The 17,455-nt window shown below is 44.4% G+C and overlaps 1 protein-coding gene across 5 annotated transcripts in view; it reads right to left on the reverse strand.

Annotated features, from left to right (window-relative positions):
• CCDC113 (coiled-coil domain containing 113) overlaps positions 1 to 17,455 on the reverse strand; it is a 35,047-nt gene that overhangs the window by 9,818 nt on the left and 7,774 nt on the right. For 4 of the 5 annotated variants that reach the window (XM_029925753.1, XM_029925751.1, XM_029925755.1 and 1 more), the window contains 3 exons: positions 15,878 to 16,033; positions 11,062 to 11,169; positions 925 to 1,080 (listed from right to left, as the gene is read on the reverse strand). In XM_029925753.1, coding sequence (XP_029781613.1) covers positions 925 to 1,080; positions 11,062 to 11,169; positions 15,878 to 16,033 — 420 coding nt within the window. Of the gene's footprint in view, positions 1 to 3; positions 249 to 924; positions 1,081 to 11,061; positions 11,170 to 15,877; positions 16,034 to 17,455 lie in introns of those variants that run through there. The other variant, XM_029925754.1, reaches the window with a different exon arrangement.

The raw sequence follows: 17,455 nt of genomic DNA on the forward strand, positions 1-17,455 counted from the left end.
AAGGAAAAAGGGGGTGGGGGGAGAAGGTCATTTGGGAAAAAGTGATTGTGACTTCCTTCAGAACGCAACCCGCATCCAGCCCTGTGGCGAGGCAGGTGACTCTGGGTGGGGCAGTGCCAGTCTGGAAGAGTCTTCCAAAGAGCTGGTTTCTGTTTAGTGACGTGAGAAGTTGCAGGTTCCTGCCGTGCTTCTCTGCTACTTCTCGGCTCCAAATCTGAGAGGCCCAAGTTCGGATCCTAATTCACTCTCTGCCACCAAGTGACCATGGGGAAAGGCAGGAGAAAGTACTGTGGGAAATGGAGCCTGGGTCTAGATGTGAAAATGCCAAGCTTCCCAAATAACCTGACTGGTTTCTAAGCTACGTTACTGATGTCTCAGGGGTCCTCTGTTCTGCAAGTGGGCCTGTGGCTGCTGTGGGGCTTTCCTTTTTCGCATGTTTCCCATTTCTCCCGGTGCTCACCAGGGGCAAGGGTGCTCTGAGTGCACTGAATCCCAGGAAAAGGCTGCGGGGTTCTCAAAACAAGACCCAGGGCAACTATGTAAATGCATGCGTCCAGTTCCGAGTGACATTAAAAATCCATTATTATATCATTAAAAAAAACTGGCTTCTCCATGTATAAAGTAGCAATCGCTATATCACCGATGGTGGGGGAAGGGATTCAGAAGCTTCCAGACTTCATTAAGACAACAAGCAACTAAAAACACACCATACTAACAGAGTCTTCCTGTCACTAACACTGAAAAGGGAACTTGAAAAATGGAAAGGGCATCCTTCATTTCCCTTAAAGACTTGAAGTGACAGCCGAGATCTCTCACAGACATCACCTGTCCAAACACCTGCACTCTTAGCTTGAAAAACAAAACCCTCGGCAAAAATGCGAAGGAGGTGAAAGGCTGCCCGTCTGGGGGTTCTCTGAGACTTACCTCTGCAATCTCCACTTTCCTTTCCCACATCTTGATGGTCTTCTCCAGGTCCCCAGTTACGATCTTCTCCCGGACGTACAGGATCACAGGCGGTGCTCGGAACTCGGCCAGCTGTCTGCAGAGCCTCTTGTTGGCGGCCTCGGCCTTGGCCCGGTCCTGGGTTGGGAAGGACCAATGAAGCAGGGGTCCCTGACGGTTACGGCTTTTACTGGACTTACTGGCCCTGACGTCTCTCCCCAGTTTCAATGTAGTTCTCAAAATAATGTTGAAATTTTCAAAGGAGTAGGTAGAATCGCAAGATTCTGATTCTGATTATTATTAGTGATGTTTTCATCCAGTTAAGAAACACTAAATGCAGTCTAAAACAGTGTTTTTTCCCTTCCTTCCTTCCTTCTTCCTTCCTTCCTTCCTTCCTTCCTTCCTTCCTTTCTTCATTAAGGAGTATGTTTTTATTTGGATTTTTTTAGGTTTGGTGGGTTTTCTAGGGGGAAACTACATATTTAAGTACACTTTGGTTTGATCAGTCTCAACTCACTTATCTTTTTGTAAAGTATACATAACAAAATTGCCCATTTTAACCATTTTTATTAAACATTTTTTATGGTTTTTTTTTTTTTTTTGAGAGACAGAGAGACAGTGTGAGCAGGGGAGGGGGGGTCAGAGAAAGAGGGACATACAGAATCTGAAGCAAGCTCCAGGCTCTGAGCTGTCAGCACAGAGCCTGACACGGGGCTTGAACCCACAAACTGTGAGATCATGACCTGAACTGAAGTCAGATGCTTAACCAACTGAGCCACCCAGGCGCGCCCATTTTAACCATTTTTAAGCTTGCAGTTCTGTGGCATTCAGTACATTTACCACTATCTGTCTCCAGAACTTTTTTCATCTTGCAAAATTAAACCTCCACACTCATGAAATGCTCACTCCCCACGACTACTTCCCCCAGGTCCCAGCAACCGCCAGTCTACTTTCTGCCTCTATGAATGAGACTACTCAGGTGCCTCATATAAAGGCAATCATACGACATTTGTCCTTTCGCGACTGGTTATTGCATTTGAGTACAATATCTTCAGTGTTCATCCATATTGTAGTATATGCAGAATTTCCTTCCCATTGAAGGCTGAATTATGTTTCATTGAATGCATACAGGACATTTTGCCTCTCCGTCCCTCTGTCTGTGGACTCCTGGGTGACTTCCACCCATTGGCTGTCATGGACAATGCCACTATGAACATGGGTGGCCAAGCATCTGTTCAAGTTCATGCTTCCAAGTACACTGGGTATATACCCGAAGGAGAACTGCTGGATCAATAGTCACTCAACTTTTTGAGGAATCTCTGTCTTTTTAAATTTTATTTTTGAAATTATCATACAGTAAAAGTATCATTTTTCTTTTCCATTGAGTGGATTCTTGGAATCAGCAATGGTCTTTTATTGTTTTAACAATTGTTTTCAATAGGTAATACATTCAATTTAAATGGTATAAAAGTTCACAGTGACCATCTCCCGTCCTACCCTGCCCCCGGGCACCCAGTTCCCTTCCCAGAAGTATGCACTATTTTTGGGTTTTGTGCATTCTTCTAGAAATCTACACTGATATAAACTATATATTTTCCTTTTTTGCCCAAAGAATAGCCAATGCTATTCACTTTTCCTCCTCCAACTTTCTTTCGCTTAATAAATACTGAAGATCTTTCTGTGTCAGCACATAAAAAACTGACTCTTTTTAACAGCTGCATCATTTTCCATTGTATAGATGTCCTTACAAACGAGTCACTTAGTTCCTTGAACTCTTGCTGTTACCATAAACAATGCTGTGATTACTAATCTTCCCGGTATGGGTCATACTGTAAATACACAAGTACATCAGTAGGATGAATTACTGAAAGTGAAACTGTCTGCTCTGAGATGGCAATTTTGCCCCCAGGAGACGTCTGGCAATGTCTGGCCGCATTCCTGGTTGTCACAACCCGGAAGTGCTTCTGGCACCTAGCAGGGAGAGGCCAGGAATGCTACTAAACGCCTCACAGGGTACAGGACAGCCCCCACAAGGACTGTCGGACCCAGAATGTCAGTGGTGTCCAGGTGGAGAAGCTAAAGGCTTCTTCTAGAGGCTAAATCGCCTTCTAGAACCATTAAGCCAATTTTGCCTCTGCAGCAGTGTTCGAGACTGTTTTCACCGGCCTCTCGGCACAGTCTTTCCACATTGTTTATCTTTGTTAATCTAGGGGAAGGGACTTGGTATCTCATGACGGCTTTATTCTGCATCCTTATGAGTGAGGTAGAACATCTGTCCTGTGTTTGAGATTTTTTTGCTTTTCTGTAAACTGCTTAAATCTTCTGCCCATTTTTTCTATTTTTTTGTTAGATTTTTCTTATTAATTTGTAAAAGATACTTATGTTTTAAGAAAACTACCTCCCTGTGATATAAGTCAACACATTTTTTTCTGGTTATTTTTTGGCTTTGCATATGATGATTTTTGTTACACAGGAAAAACCTCATTTTTACGTAACTGACTTTATTGATTTCATGGTTTCTGGGTATTATACTTCAAAAGTCCTCCTCATTCCAGGATTACAATAAAAAATGTTCCCACTATTAAGTTTAGGACTTTTCATGTTTTTATCATTTATACTTAAATCTCTGATACATCTGGCTTAATTTTACCATAACTTTGTTTCTTCTTAAATGGGTACCCCACCATCCCAAATCATTTATTGAATAATCTGTCTGTGCCTCACTGCAAAGATATCTTTATCACAAACTAGATGCATCAATATCAAAACTTTATCAGGTACTTGATAATATATATGACATAAATGTGATCTGAATTGGGGCTCATCATAAGAATTATATTTTTTCTTTGATCTTCCAGTTTACTCATGAGCTTGTTTTTAATACCGTAATTCCATATCATGTTTCAGCTTCTGGTAGGGCTAGTCCACTTATTTACTGAAGATTTGGGGGATATTCCTATTAAGCTTCCAAAAGAATTCTTGAGCCAATTTACTTAAGTCCTTTAAAAAAAATCTCCTTGTTATTTTAATTGGAAAACCATGATTTCACAGATCAATTTAAACAGAGCCTTAGACCTACCCAACCAGGATCTACATTTTAACAAGATCCCCAGGTGGTGGGTTTGCACCTCACAGTTTGAGAAGCACTGTTTTAATTAACTCTGAAGCAAATCAGTAAAATTATTTTTTAATCAACTTGTCAGAATGCAGTAAAAACTTGTCAAGAAGCATTCAGTGAATATCTAGCATGTATCTGAGGGGAGATCTAAAAGTGTACCTGGAGGCATCAGTAGACACTCTTGTGAGGACGATGATTAAAGAATGCCTAAGATAACATATAATGAGGAGCAAGAGCCAAGGCATTAAAAATAAGTTCTATGGCTGAGGAAGGTGCAGCTCCTACCCAGCACCCCACTAGTAGAGTGGGGGTGTCACAAGACAGGCAGGCCACTGTTCCCACCCCTAGGTTGGTGTAGCAGTGTAGAAGTTTTGCTCAAGGGGAGAGAATGTGAAATAGAAAGCTCCAGAGTACTGCCTGAAGGGACTGACTGAGTTTGGAACAAAGTACGGGGAGTTCAAGTCTACATACTTTGTGGGAAACAATGGAGATCTTCGGGGTGAGCAATTAGGAGGCAGCTGGAAGTTCCATGACAATAGTAGCAACAAACAACAACAGACTGGCTGGATGTTTAACAGAACCAGGGAAGGAGACCATTAAGAGGCTTCAAGGGATCAGAGCAAACCTCAAAGACTGCCAAAGAGGTCCCCGCAAAGGGGCCTGACTTTGACTAGATCAGAATGTGTGGCAATGAATGTCCCAGAGTGTTGGTGAAAGCAACAGACAGTCAGCTAGTAATGAAAGGAGCCTAACAGCTAGGTACGATACCAATAGAAGCAGACTGGCCAGATGCTGAGCTGGAAGATGAAGGAAAGAATCAAGGAGAACTTGGCTGAAACACCAATCATTCCCGGTTGTCAGAGACACTGTTATCCACAATCAAGGCGCCCTCCTTTAAGGAGCAACACCAGAGGTTATCAACAGCAGGAGAGGTAGACTGTAAAGTCTATTTCTAACAGTCCAGCCAAATGACTAAATGAGCAAGAGGTGGGTGGAATTAGTATCCAGCATTGCTATATTATCTAAAATGGCCAGTTTTCAACAAAAACTACAAGATAGGGGCACCTGAATGGCTCAGTCGGTTAAGTGTCAGACTCTTGATTTCAGTTCAGGTCATGATCTCACAATTTGTGGGACAGAGCCCTGCATGAGGCTCTGCACTGACAGAATAGAGCCTGCTTGGGAATAGAGTCGCCCCCACCATCAATCTAAAAATAAATACATAAACTTTAAAAAAAATTATGAGAAGGGCACCTGGGTGGCTCAGTCATGATCTCATGGTTCATGGATTCAAGCCCTGCATCGGGCTCTGTGCTGACAGCTCAGAGTCTGAAGCCTGCTTCGGATTCTATGTCTCCCTCTCTCTCTGTCCCACCCCTGCTTGTTCTCTGTTGCTTTCTGTCTCTCAAAAACAAATAAAAATGTTTAAAATTTTTTTTGAAAAAAGATTTTAAAAAATTATGAGATAGGCAAAAAAATAAGAAAGTGTGACTCACAAAGAGAAAGAAGCAGGCAACATAAACCACCTTTGAGGGAGTCCAGGTGGTGGACATAGCAAAGTCTTCAAAGCAGTTATTATAAATATGTTCAAAGAACCAAGGCAACCATTTTTCTTAATTTAGAGAGAGGGCATATAAGTGGGGTAGAGGGGCAGAGGGACAGAGAGAGAGAATCTTAAGGAGAGCTCTATCCAATGACCGTGGGATCCTGAGCCAAAATCAAGAGTCAGACACTCAACTGACAGAGACACCCAGGCACCCCAAGGCAATCATTTTTAAAGAATTAAAGGAATATATGATGATAATGCTTCATCAAATAGAGAATATTTATAAAGAGGCAGAAATTATTTTTTTAAAAAACAAATGGAAAATTTGGAGTGTTATCAATACAATAACTGAAATGAAAAAATTCACTGGAGGAGATCACAGATTTAAGCCAGCAGAACAAAGAATTAGAGATCATTAGAGATCATTCAATATGCAAAACACAGAGGAGGGTGACCTGAGTGGCTCAATCAGTTAAGTATCTGACTCTTGATTTTGGCTCAGGTTGTGATCTCATAGTTCATAGGTTTGAGACTCGCATCAGGCTCCATGCTAATAGTGTGGAGCCTGCTCAGGATTCTGTCTCCCTCTGTCTCTTCCCCTCCCCTGTTCTCTCTCGCTCTCTTAAAGAGAAAGGAAATATTCAAGGAAATAATGGCTGAAAACTTCCAAAATGGATGAAAAATATTTTTATGAAAAATATTAAGCCACACATCCAAGAAGCTCAACAAACTCTGAGTGAGAAATTGGAAAGAAATGCATACCCTGACACATCATACCCAAAATGTTGAGTGACAAAGCAAAGAGAAAATATTGAAAGCAGCACGAAAACACAAGTGATCACATATAAAGGAAACCAAGCAACAGCAATAGTTGACTTCTCGTCAGGAATCATGGAAGCCAGAAGGCAGCGGGATGATGTGTTCTAAGGGCTGAATGAAAAAAAAACTGTCCAACAAGAATCTCCTATCTAGCAAAACTATCTTTAAAAATGAAAGCAAACAATGAGCACATTCAGATCTTGGTTTCTAATGCTATTCTCAAATAAGAGAAACCAAGACTCCTTGGAGAAAAGGCTAATTCTAGCCATTCTGCTGAGGCAGAAAATATATGAGATGAATCTCAAGCATTTTCTAGTGCCAGAAAAGCAAAAGCACTAAGACACACACACACACACACAGGGACAGGTCAAAGGGACACAGCCCAACTGAAAGATCTCCCAATGGCCAAAGTGAAACAATGTGAGTAACAAAACAAATAATATTAGATTATAACCCAACATATAAAATTAATACCTATCCTTTTGACAGCACACATACTAAAATTAAATTCATGAATTGGCACTGATATAACTAAATGATTTGAAAAATAAATGGAGGAGAACAGACAAATCTCCCAGATAGATGATCCCGACTTCTTCAGTGTGGGCTGCACACTGTAACATCCTTCCAAAGAGTGCGGTCTGAATATTAGAGGGAAGAGGAACTCCATGGTGGGAAATCCCACAGAATATTACAGCCACATGATGAAAGCTCACATCAGCAGTGGAGAGTCATGTTGACAGTGTGCTCTCTTGATGCATGTGATGAAAATGGCACTTCACCTCTCTGATCTTCCTCCCGAAAACCATTTAACCTCAGTCTAATCACAGGAAAGACAGCAGACAAATCCTAACCAAGGATCATTCAACAAAATACTTGACCACTTCACAAACTGTCCAGGTCATCAACAAGTAAAGCCTGAGAAACTGCCAAAGCCAAGAAAAACCTAAGGAGACATGACATTGAATGTAATGTGTTATCCTGGACCGGATCCTGGGACAGAAAAGGACATTAGGTAAAAACCAAGGATATACGAATAATAGTAATTATAAATGTTAATCATAAGGCATCGATAATGGTGTATCAATTTTAATAAATATCCCACTATAAGTAATAATAGGGAAAATTTGGTATGAGACACTTGGGAACTCTGTACTCTTCACAATTTTCTAAAATAGTCCTAAAATGAATTTTATTTTTTTAAGATGAAGAATGGATGTTCCCAGATAAACACACACGGACAGAATTCATTGCTAGCATACCCCCACCCCCTACAAGATACACTAGAGGAAGTTCTTTGGGCTGAAAACAAATAACACCATAAAGTAACTTAAATCCATGTGAAGAAAACAAATAGCACAAGTAAGGTAATTGTGTAAGGAATTATAAAGGACAGTATAATGACATATTTTCCTTCTTTTAATGGATTTTAAAAAGCAACTCATAAAGCAGTATGTATATAGTTCTATTGTGGGCTGGTGACACGTAAAAATGTAATATATTTGACAATAACAGCACAAAGGCAGGGTGAAACAAGGCTGTATTTGAGTAAGGAAATAATATGAGATAGTAACTCAAATCCACAGGAAGAGATGGGGAGAAGTACACTATGGTAAAGAGGAAGAATAATACAACAAACTCTAGGAACATACTTCATCTCTTTCTCCTCTCTTTCTGGCAGCTTTTAGAGCCCTTCCTCTCATTTACGAGGTTAACTCAAAATATATTATAAACCTAAATGTAAGACCTATAAAACTCATAACAGAAGACATAGGCCTGAAGATTTATGATAGTAGGTAATGGTCTTTATTTTATTTTTCAGAGAGAGAAAGTGTGTGTGCACACAGGGGAGTAGCAGGGGGAGAAGGAAAGAGGATCTTAAAAGATCCAGCAGGGTTGTATCTCATGACCCTGAGATCATGACCTGAGCCAAAATCAAGAGCCAGATGCTTAACCTACTAAGCCATCCAGGCGCCCCAAGTAGTGGTTTGTTAGATATGACACCGAGCTCAAGTACAAAAGAAAAAATAGATTAATTGGAGCTCACTACCATTAAAAACTGAACAGCAGCATCAAGAGAGTAAATAGGAGGGGCACCTGGGTGGCTCAGTTGGTTAAGTGTCTGACTTCAGCTCAGGTCATGATCTCGCGGTTCTTAAGTTTGAACTCCATGTCGGGCTCTGTGCTGACAGCTCAGAGCCTGGAACCTGCTTTGGATTCTGTCTCTCCTCCCTCTCTCTCTGTCCTTCCCTCACTCACAGTCTTATCTCTCAAAAAATGAATAAACGTTTACAAAAATGAAAAAAAAGAGAGAGTAAAAAGGAAACCTACAGAACAGGAGAAAATGTTTGCAAATCATATATCTAACAAGATATCTGAATCCAGAATACATAAAGAATTCTTATAACTCAATTATAAAAAGACAAATAATTAAAAACTTATTCAGGGGCTAAGGGCTTGAACAGATATTTCTCAAAAAAAGACACACAGCCAATAAGTAAATGAAGGGATGGATGCCTAACGTCATTAGTCATTAGGGAAAATGAGATCAAAACCACAGTGAGGTATCATTTCACATTCACTAGGACGGCCATTAAAAAACCAAACAAACCCTGGAAGGTAACAAGTATTGGTGAAGATGTACAGAAATCAGAACCTTCAAGTGTTGGTTAAATGTTGGTAAAATGGTGCAGCCCCTTTCAAAACCAGTTTTGCAGTTTCTCTAAATGGCAAGCATAGCATCGCCAAATGTAACCCACAATTCCACTTTTATCTCTAGGTCCGAGAGAAACATACATTTACACAATATTTGTATGAGAAAGCTCACAGCAGCATTATTCATAATAGCCAGAACCACCCATGGGAAACAATGCTTCAACTGCTGAATGGATAAAATGTGGTCTATAGCCATATGAGGAAATATTATTTAGCCGTGAAAAGAGACAAATTACTGACACATACAACATGAACCTTGAAAATATTGTTGAAGAAGCCAGTCGTGAAAGACCACATACTATATGATCTCTATTAAATGGGATGTCTGAGGGCACCTGGGGGAATCAGTCAGTTGAGCATCTGGCTTCGGCTCAGGTCATGATCTCGCGGTTTGTGGGTTCAAGCCTCACATCAGGCTCTGTGCTGACAGCTCAGAGCCTGGAGCCTGCTTTGGATTCTGTGTCTCCCTCTCTCTCTGCCCTTCCCCTGCTAGTGCTCTGTCTCTCTGTCTCTCAAAAATATAAACAAATACATATATACATACATAGAATGTCCAGAACAGGCAAATTCACAGAGACAGAAAGTAGATGAGTGTTCACCTAGGGCTGGAGGGCAGGAGTGGGGAGGTGAGGGAACGGACAAGGATTTCTAATGGTACAGAGTTTCTTCCTAGGTGACAAAAAGGTTCTCAAATATTATGCTGATGGTTATACAACTCTGTGAATATACTACAAGCCATAATATGTGTGCTTTAAACGAATGAATTATATGGTATGTGAATTATAACCCAATACAAAACTGTTTAAAAAAAAGTAATAAGAAAACTAAAATATACTAAGCAGGGAATGCCAGGCTTTTAAAAACTGATGCTGCGTTTTACTTGTAATCTAATAAATATCCACCCAAACAAATAAATACCACAGGAATTCTGCACGGAGAGAGCACACAGACTTCTGCTTTAACTTTGTTACCAGCTGCCCTGTACTGAGACGGGCTTTTTTTTTTTTTTTTTTGCAGATGTTGGTTCTCCACCAAGGATATGACGTGGGTGCTGTGACAAAACCGAGTCATATAGTCCTCCTGTGGCTTTTCAGCTAACATAAACAGGTTTGGGGCCATGCATACCTCTGGGGACACCTGTTCCATTCAAGACGAGGTCACTAATAACTGTCTCAGTTAGGAGGCTGACCGAGCATTGCTATCCTGTTCTAATGGGTCACCACAAGGGCTGTGATATCTATTTCACAGATGTGGAAACTGAGGCGTGTCTAACTAAACAGCATGTTCAAAGCTAGAGCCTGGCCAACACCAAAGCTCATACTCTTTCCCTCGTCTTTCCAAAAATGTCCTCTGAGTCACACCCTTCGTGTTTTCAGCTCTTACGCCAAAATTCAACCATGTGCTCAGCAAAGCAGTGAGGGAGCTAAAGCACAGTGCAGTGGTAAGGGGCTCACGTCTTTTCACACTGTAACTGCCACCCCGGCACCCCTGTCACCGAGTAAAAACTGCATGGTTAAAGAACTCTCCTTTCCACAGAACACTGTATTTTTCTCATACCAATTCACTTAGTACATGCAGTCTACACTTGTTGTGAGGTTGTAAACATTACACTTTGAATATGGTACTTTACGGGTCACTTAAGGAATTCTCGAGTGTTATTTGGACTCCACATGATTTCTAGATGATTTCATGCTTTCTACATGATTTCTGACTTGAGACCCTAACCTAACAGTAAAATGCCAACCCTACTGGACTGTGAGGCTCTTGGTGCCATTTCCTCTTTTCAGTGGCCCAGAGCTCTTTTGACTTACAGTCTAGGCTTTTCTAGGCAAAAACCGAGGTGGCTTTGATCGTGGTGTATCAAGCCCTTGTAGACAGAAGAAGACAAACACCAGAAACAGCACATTTTACCCTTTCCTACCTCCTCTACTTGTAGGGTTTCTCTTTCAATTTTTTCAAGTAGCTCCTTCCTCAGCAAGATCTCCTTGTCCAGATGGATGGACATGTCCACTGCTCGCTGTAGCTTGCTCTGAAATATAACAACACAGCAAACCTTGAGCAAAGAGGGTCGCTCAGAACCACAGGACATATATGAAGCAGGACAACAGCAAGACCATCCGGGAACCTGGGCCTGCCCTTCTCACAGCTGCCCAGCTCTTCAAAATGCCAGCGCCTAGATGGTAGGGGGAGGTGAAGACCCGCAGAGTGCCCAGACACACCAGGACCCAAATCCTGGCCCCCCACCATTTACTAAAAGAAACTTTGGGCAAGTCTGGGGACCTCTCTAATCATGGTCGCCCCACAGGGCTGTGGAGAGGGTTAAGGGAGATAATCACGGTAAGTGCTGAGCACATTGCCTGATACATGGAGACACTCATACAACCAGCTGCCATTACTAGATGAAGAGAGAGATGCTCCCGCGAGGCAGGTGCCACTGCTATCCCACTTGACAGGTGAAAGAAAGGACTCTTAGGAGGTCGTAGAGACAAGAGGTTAACCAGGGTTTGAACCCAGCAGTAGGACTCTTGGGCCCACGGGCTCCACCCCTGTCTCCAATGCCTGTCCAGGCTGGGCCTGCTGGCGTTGCCAAATTCTATGCAGGCTGCCCTGCAGCTTCTCATCATCCTTTGCTGCTTGCCTTTCACCAGCAGCCCCCAGGCCCCTGCTTCTCAGATTTGGCCCCCCTGCACCTTTGTCTCCCAGCAGGGGTCAGCCTGGAGCAGTTGGGACATGCTCTGCTAGGCTGAAGAGTGAGCCAAGGGACAGAAGCCAGTGACTCTGAGGGGACCCCTCAACAAGCTCTGAGACCCCACTCACCCAGCACCAGGCACTGGCCAGCAAAACAGCCTAGGCCATGCCGCCCAGAGGCTGACATGGAGGCGTAAGAAGCAACGTAAAACTGCAACTGGTCTGCGCACTAAGGAGAGGAGGGGAGTGCGCACAGTGGTCGGGTTTTCCTGGGGGAAAGGATGCTGGGAAGTGAGCTGAAGGGTTATGTTGAGCATGCCTGGGTAAGAGGGGAGGGAGAACATGCCAAGCTAAGGAAAAGCCTGGGAGAGGAGGGTGCGGGGGCATTATGCCCAAGGTATCAAATCTTAGCCCTGGCAGAAAAGCCTGGAGCCAGCCACATGTGTGGGGGACTCAGGGCACTGGGGGCCGCCACCCTCCTTGTTCCCCTTCTTGCCAGACCTCCCTTCTCTAAGACTCATTTCCTGCTCCACCTGCTGCACGTGTTTGCTCTGCCTAGGAAAACGCAGTGGGGCAGAGACCACACTGAGGGGGTGGGCTGTGGGCAAGGGGGGGACTTTGCTGCAAACCAGCAGGTCGGGGGGAGAAAAGGAGAGCAGAGGGAAGGCACTGAACCCACAGTGCAGAGAGACAGGGCACCTGTAAGGGAGTCCCTGGCTCTGGTGGGGCAGGGGCCTCAGGAAGGGGTGAGGACAGCGATTTGTGATGCTGAGCAGGATGCTGGTCACTTAAAGTGGCTACTTCTAAAAAGGTACATCTGCTCTCTCTTGCTGTATAACAAATTATCACAAATTTTGTGGCATAAAGCAACACCTTTTTATCATCTCAGTTTCTATAGGACTTCTGTGAGTTTGGTCCATGAACCAAAGGGGCACCTTTTTCTCTGACTTGATGCCGTCAAGTTCTTCCTGATAGAGTCTAGTAGAAGTCTATAGGACTTCTGAGTCCAGGCACAGGGTGGCTGATTCTCTGCCCAGGTAGGGTCCCGTGGGCTAAAATCAAGATGTTGGCCAGGGCTGGCTTTCATCTGGAGCTGGGGTCCTCTTCCAAGCTCACAGACTGTTGGCAGAATGCATCTCCGTGTAGTTGTAAGACATAGTCTTCATTTTCTTCCTGGCAGTCACATGGTCCTTCTATCTTCAAGCCAGTCATGGAGAACTTCTTGCTTAGAGGATCCCCTCCAGGGCTTCAAATCTCTGACTTCCTCTTCCAGACAAAACTCTCTACTTTCAAAGGGCTCATATGATGAGGTCAGACCCACTCAATAATCTCCCTATCTTAAGGTCAGCGATGCCATATCATATTATGCAATCATAGAATAGAACCTAATAATAGAATCCATCACACCCACAGTCTTGGGGATTGTACAGGGTGTATATATAGACCGGGGGTGGGGAGTCTGGGGGGACATCTTGGAATTCTGCCTACCACAAGGCACTAGTTTACATGGGGATCACTACAGTCACTTAGGAATGACACATCCCAGCTGTCATCACATACTTATATTCTACTAGACTCTATCAGGAAGAACTTGACGGCATCAAGTCAGAGAAAAAGGTGCCCCTTTGGCTCATGGACCAAACTCACAGAAGAGATGGGGTCTGTTTCCTTCACATCCATACCCTTAGCACTTGGCCTGGCGCCTGGCATGCCACAGGTCCTTGGTATGTTTGGTAACAGTTATTCTGCACGTGAGCTGCTGAAGTGAGCACACAGTAATAGTTATTCTCATGCTTTCACGAGGTCTTACACTTGGGTGTTCAATATTTATACGAAAGTGGTCTCTCCTGCCACCACCACCCCCCACCTGCCATCCCCTAAACACACACCTGAATCGCTAGCAGCTCAATTGACAATGCTGGCTGAGCACTTGCTTTGGTGCCAGGAACTCGGCACAGACCAGCCAGAGCTCTATCCTGGTGGCGAGTCACCAATATCTGTCTCTGGGAGGTGATGCATCATCCCCATGGTCCCTAGTGGAATCCCCATTTGAACTCAGGTGAGATCTGACTCCAAAACTCAACATTTATCCTGCCTCCGTTTCCGCTAGGAGACCTAACAACTGAGACATGGGGAAAATGAGCTGGCTCCTCCCTCAACCTGTCGCTGTGTCCGCCGTAGGACTCCTGTGGGCACCTCTTCCCAAGTTCCACCAGCTGATTACTATTATTTGAAACAGACCTGCAGGAATGGTGGCCCCGAGGGTTCTGGCCAGACTAGCTTCCACCCCATGCACTGTAGTCCATGTTGCTGCTACATGGGTATATGACGAACAGTCCGTCCTCTGCACTTAACACTTGTCCAAAAGAGCTCAGGCCCTGGATCTGGAAGTTTCATTTTATAAACCAGTAGCTCCACTCCAAACCCCTGGCTTTTCTACACAAGACCAGACAGGCCCTGTGCTCCTTAAGTTGACTCCACAGGATACAATCAAGATCCAATGTGATGCAACCACATACTACCCAGCTTTCCAGCCAATGAGGGCCTGGGAGTCACGGGGATTGGCCTCATCTTGATATATAGTGATCAGATAAGCTAACTACTGAGGAGATAAGATCAAAATGGATGATCTATTGCAGGTGGATGACATATGAGTTTCAAAACACCAAAACAAGGTTGTCTATATGCTTTATGCCAGGGAGAAGTAGTTGGGTTAGGTGGGACACATACCAGACTAGGAGTCCAAGCCCTGTCACAAACTTGTTGCTTGAACCTGGCAGTTACCTTCTCTTTGGCCCTCAAATTTTCCATTTGTAAAAGGAAAATTTGGACAAACATAATAGTCTAATCTAAACACCTCCGAATTTACACTTTAAAATGACACTGTGTAGGCCAAATGAAGACCACCTGTGAGTTACCGAAGCTTGTAGCCACCACTGCCACCCAGGCACTCGGGCAGGGGGCAGCAGCCTTGCTCTGTAAAAGGCCGGATAGCAAATATTTATTTATTTAATTTTATTTTTATTTAATTTTATTTTAGAGAGAGAGAGCATGAGCAGGGGAGGGCACAGAGGGAGAGAGAGAGTCTTAAGCAGGCTCCATGCTCAGTGAGAAACTTGCCACGGGGCTTGATCCCGTGACTTAGGGTCACGACATGAGTCAAAGTCAAGTCAAACATATAACTGCTGAAGCACCCAGGTGCCCCAGATGGCAAATATTCAAGCTTTGCCGGCCAAGAGGCAAAACTGAGGATATTATATAATTACTTACATTAACAAAAGAAAAAGCAAATTTCCACAAATATTTTATTGATGAAATTTAAAATATAATAAGTACATGTTGGAATACAGGTCTACTGAGAAGAATGGAATTTCTGGAGGAGAAACCAACTTTACTTAATTGGGTTTCAAAGATGGTGTTGTCTGTCACATCAGTTACAGACGTTCTTCCATAAAAACTATTCTCCGCTCACGGGCCGGTGGGCAGGATGCACTGGCCCAGTTAGCTGACCACTGCATGAGACAGCTGTGAGCAGGGTGACTGGACATTCACAGCTGTCATCCCTGCTTAATTATTAACAGTACCTCTTCTGTGGGGATGAGGAATTATTATTAGTTTTCTGATTTTTAGCTGAGAGTTTTCTTCTGGAGGGTTTTAAGTAGGCAAGTGCTTATTATAGGCCTAAGTTAAACAGGGCCCTAAATGTGGTTAGTTCTCAAAACTCACTGTGCATAAAAATCATCTGGGGCATTAAAAAAATAGACCCATAGCCCTCACCCCTTAATTCAATTGGCCAGGGTGGGACTAGGGTGTTTGTATATTTTTTAAAAAGGCAAAAGCCCTCTGGGTGGTTCCAGTGCACAGCCAGCCTTGTGGGAACATTCAGAGTATTTTAGGAGAAATGGCTTGTCAAGAGAAATCAGCAAGCAACAGGAAAGGAGGGACATCCAAGCCTTGTATAAAACTGCAGAGGTGCCTGGGAACATCATTGTGGCTGGGAAGGTGGGTGTGGGATGCCTCAGGGATCCGGGCATCAGGTCGGACCTTACTTTGTATGTATTGAGGATCTGCAGGGTGTTTCCACACTCTAGCTTTAGCTGGACCAGTTCTTGATTCTTTGCTTCAGCGGTCTCTAAAAACTGAGCGTTCTTGATCTTCAGCTGCTGAAAATCAACATCACGGAGGGCCTCGCCCACCTCTTCCTTCTACAGCTCAGAAAGGAGAAAAAAACAACATGAGGTTGTGACTTCTAAACATGACTCATCTTGCAATTCTGGATGAAACTTTAAAAATTGGTCACATTTAGTCATTCAACAAACACAGACTGGGGATCTGCTTGGTGCCAGGTTTGGTACAAGGCACTAGGGTAGAGATTTGAATAAATACAACACTCCCTGGCCTCAAGGAGTACATATTCAACCAGTGTTCACTAACAGGTCACTGTGTAGTATAGTAGGAGGGGCAGAGGGGACCTAGAAGCCCCTTAGCCAGGCCAGAGAAGAATGGAACGCTGGGGCAGTGAAGGCTTCCCACAAGGGGTAGTACCTAAACAGGGCTATGAGGGAAAAGTAGGAAGGAGACCATATAAAAGTTGTTTTTAACCTGGAAATCCAGGACCAGCAGCCCATAAATTTCCCTCCTGTGATCATATGACATTTCTGCACTGTGGCTGTATCGGAGAGGCTCCTCCCCACCCCCCACCACCCGACCTCGCCCACCTTACCTGCCCCACCGGGTCTAGGCCATCTTACATTTGTGGTAGGCGAGAGCCAAATTCAGAAACTGTTCCTCACGCCTACTCTCTACTCACGCTCTACTACCTCCTAGGGGGCTTCTTCCCTTTCCCCCAAAACAACAAGAACAATTTCCTTAAGCCCCAGCAATGACCCATCCTCCACCTCAAACACTCCTAAACGGTCTTCCACACCAGGAGAATCTCCCCTGCGGCTCCTCGGTCCCTAATGCTGTTGCCTCTGGATGCTGGTTACGCATGGAGCCTCTGCCTAGCTCATTGGTGAGCTCCGAGGGCAGGACCACCTCAGTGGCAGCCCTGTGCAACAGTGGATTTTAGGCTAAAAGTCACCCACCTCCTCCCTCTGTCACACGTCAGTCCGCTCCTCAGGATGCCGGAGCTTGCACGAAGCTTGGATACCAGGAACCTATCTGGAAGCAGCTTCTGTCTATTTTTGGCACCGCAGCCGGGCCGCATTTTTTCTAACACTCCTCTCAGATCTCCTTCATGACCCCAGTGCTCTGGCCCTCGTCTTCCGCTGAGGACCTCCAGAGCAGGGTGTTCCCTCCTTCCCACAGCTGCCCGTGCACTGGGAGGCAGCAGCAGGCCCTCCTGGCTCTCCTCCGGCCCTCCGCTGCGCTCCTTGCTTTCCAGCTCCCTCCCCCGGGCTGGCTCTAGATGACCAGTTCTTCTGAGCAATGCAGCTGTCCCTGAGACGCACTGCTCCAGGTCGCGGCTGCTCAGAACGAGAGGAGCAAACCCACCGCTTTCCCGGGTGGGGCACTGGGTTCTCTGGGGCACCCAGGCCACAGCGTCCCCTCCGGCTAAGGCCTGCAGTACCTGTGCAGATATCCTGGGGGACCAAAATGGAGGACCTTACATTTGTCCTCAATCA

This window comes from Suricata suricatta, chromosome 16 (assembly GCF_006229205.1).
Source record: "Suricata suricatta isolate VVHF042 chromosome 16, meerkat_22Aug2017_6uvM2_HiC, whole genome shotgun sequence".
NCBI classification, from domain to species: Eukaryota; Metazoa; Chordata; class Mammalia; order Carnivora; family Herpestidae; genus Suricata; species Suricata suricatta.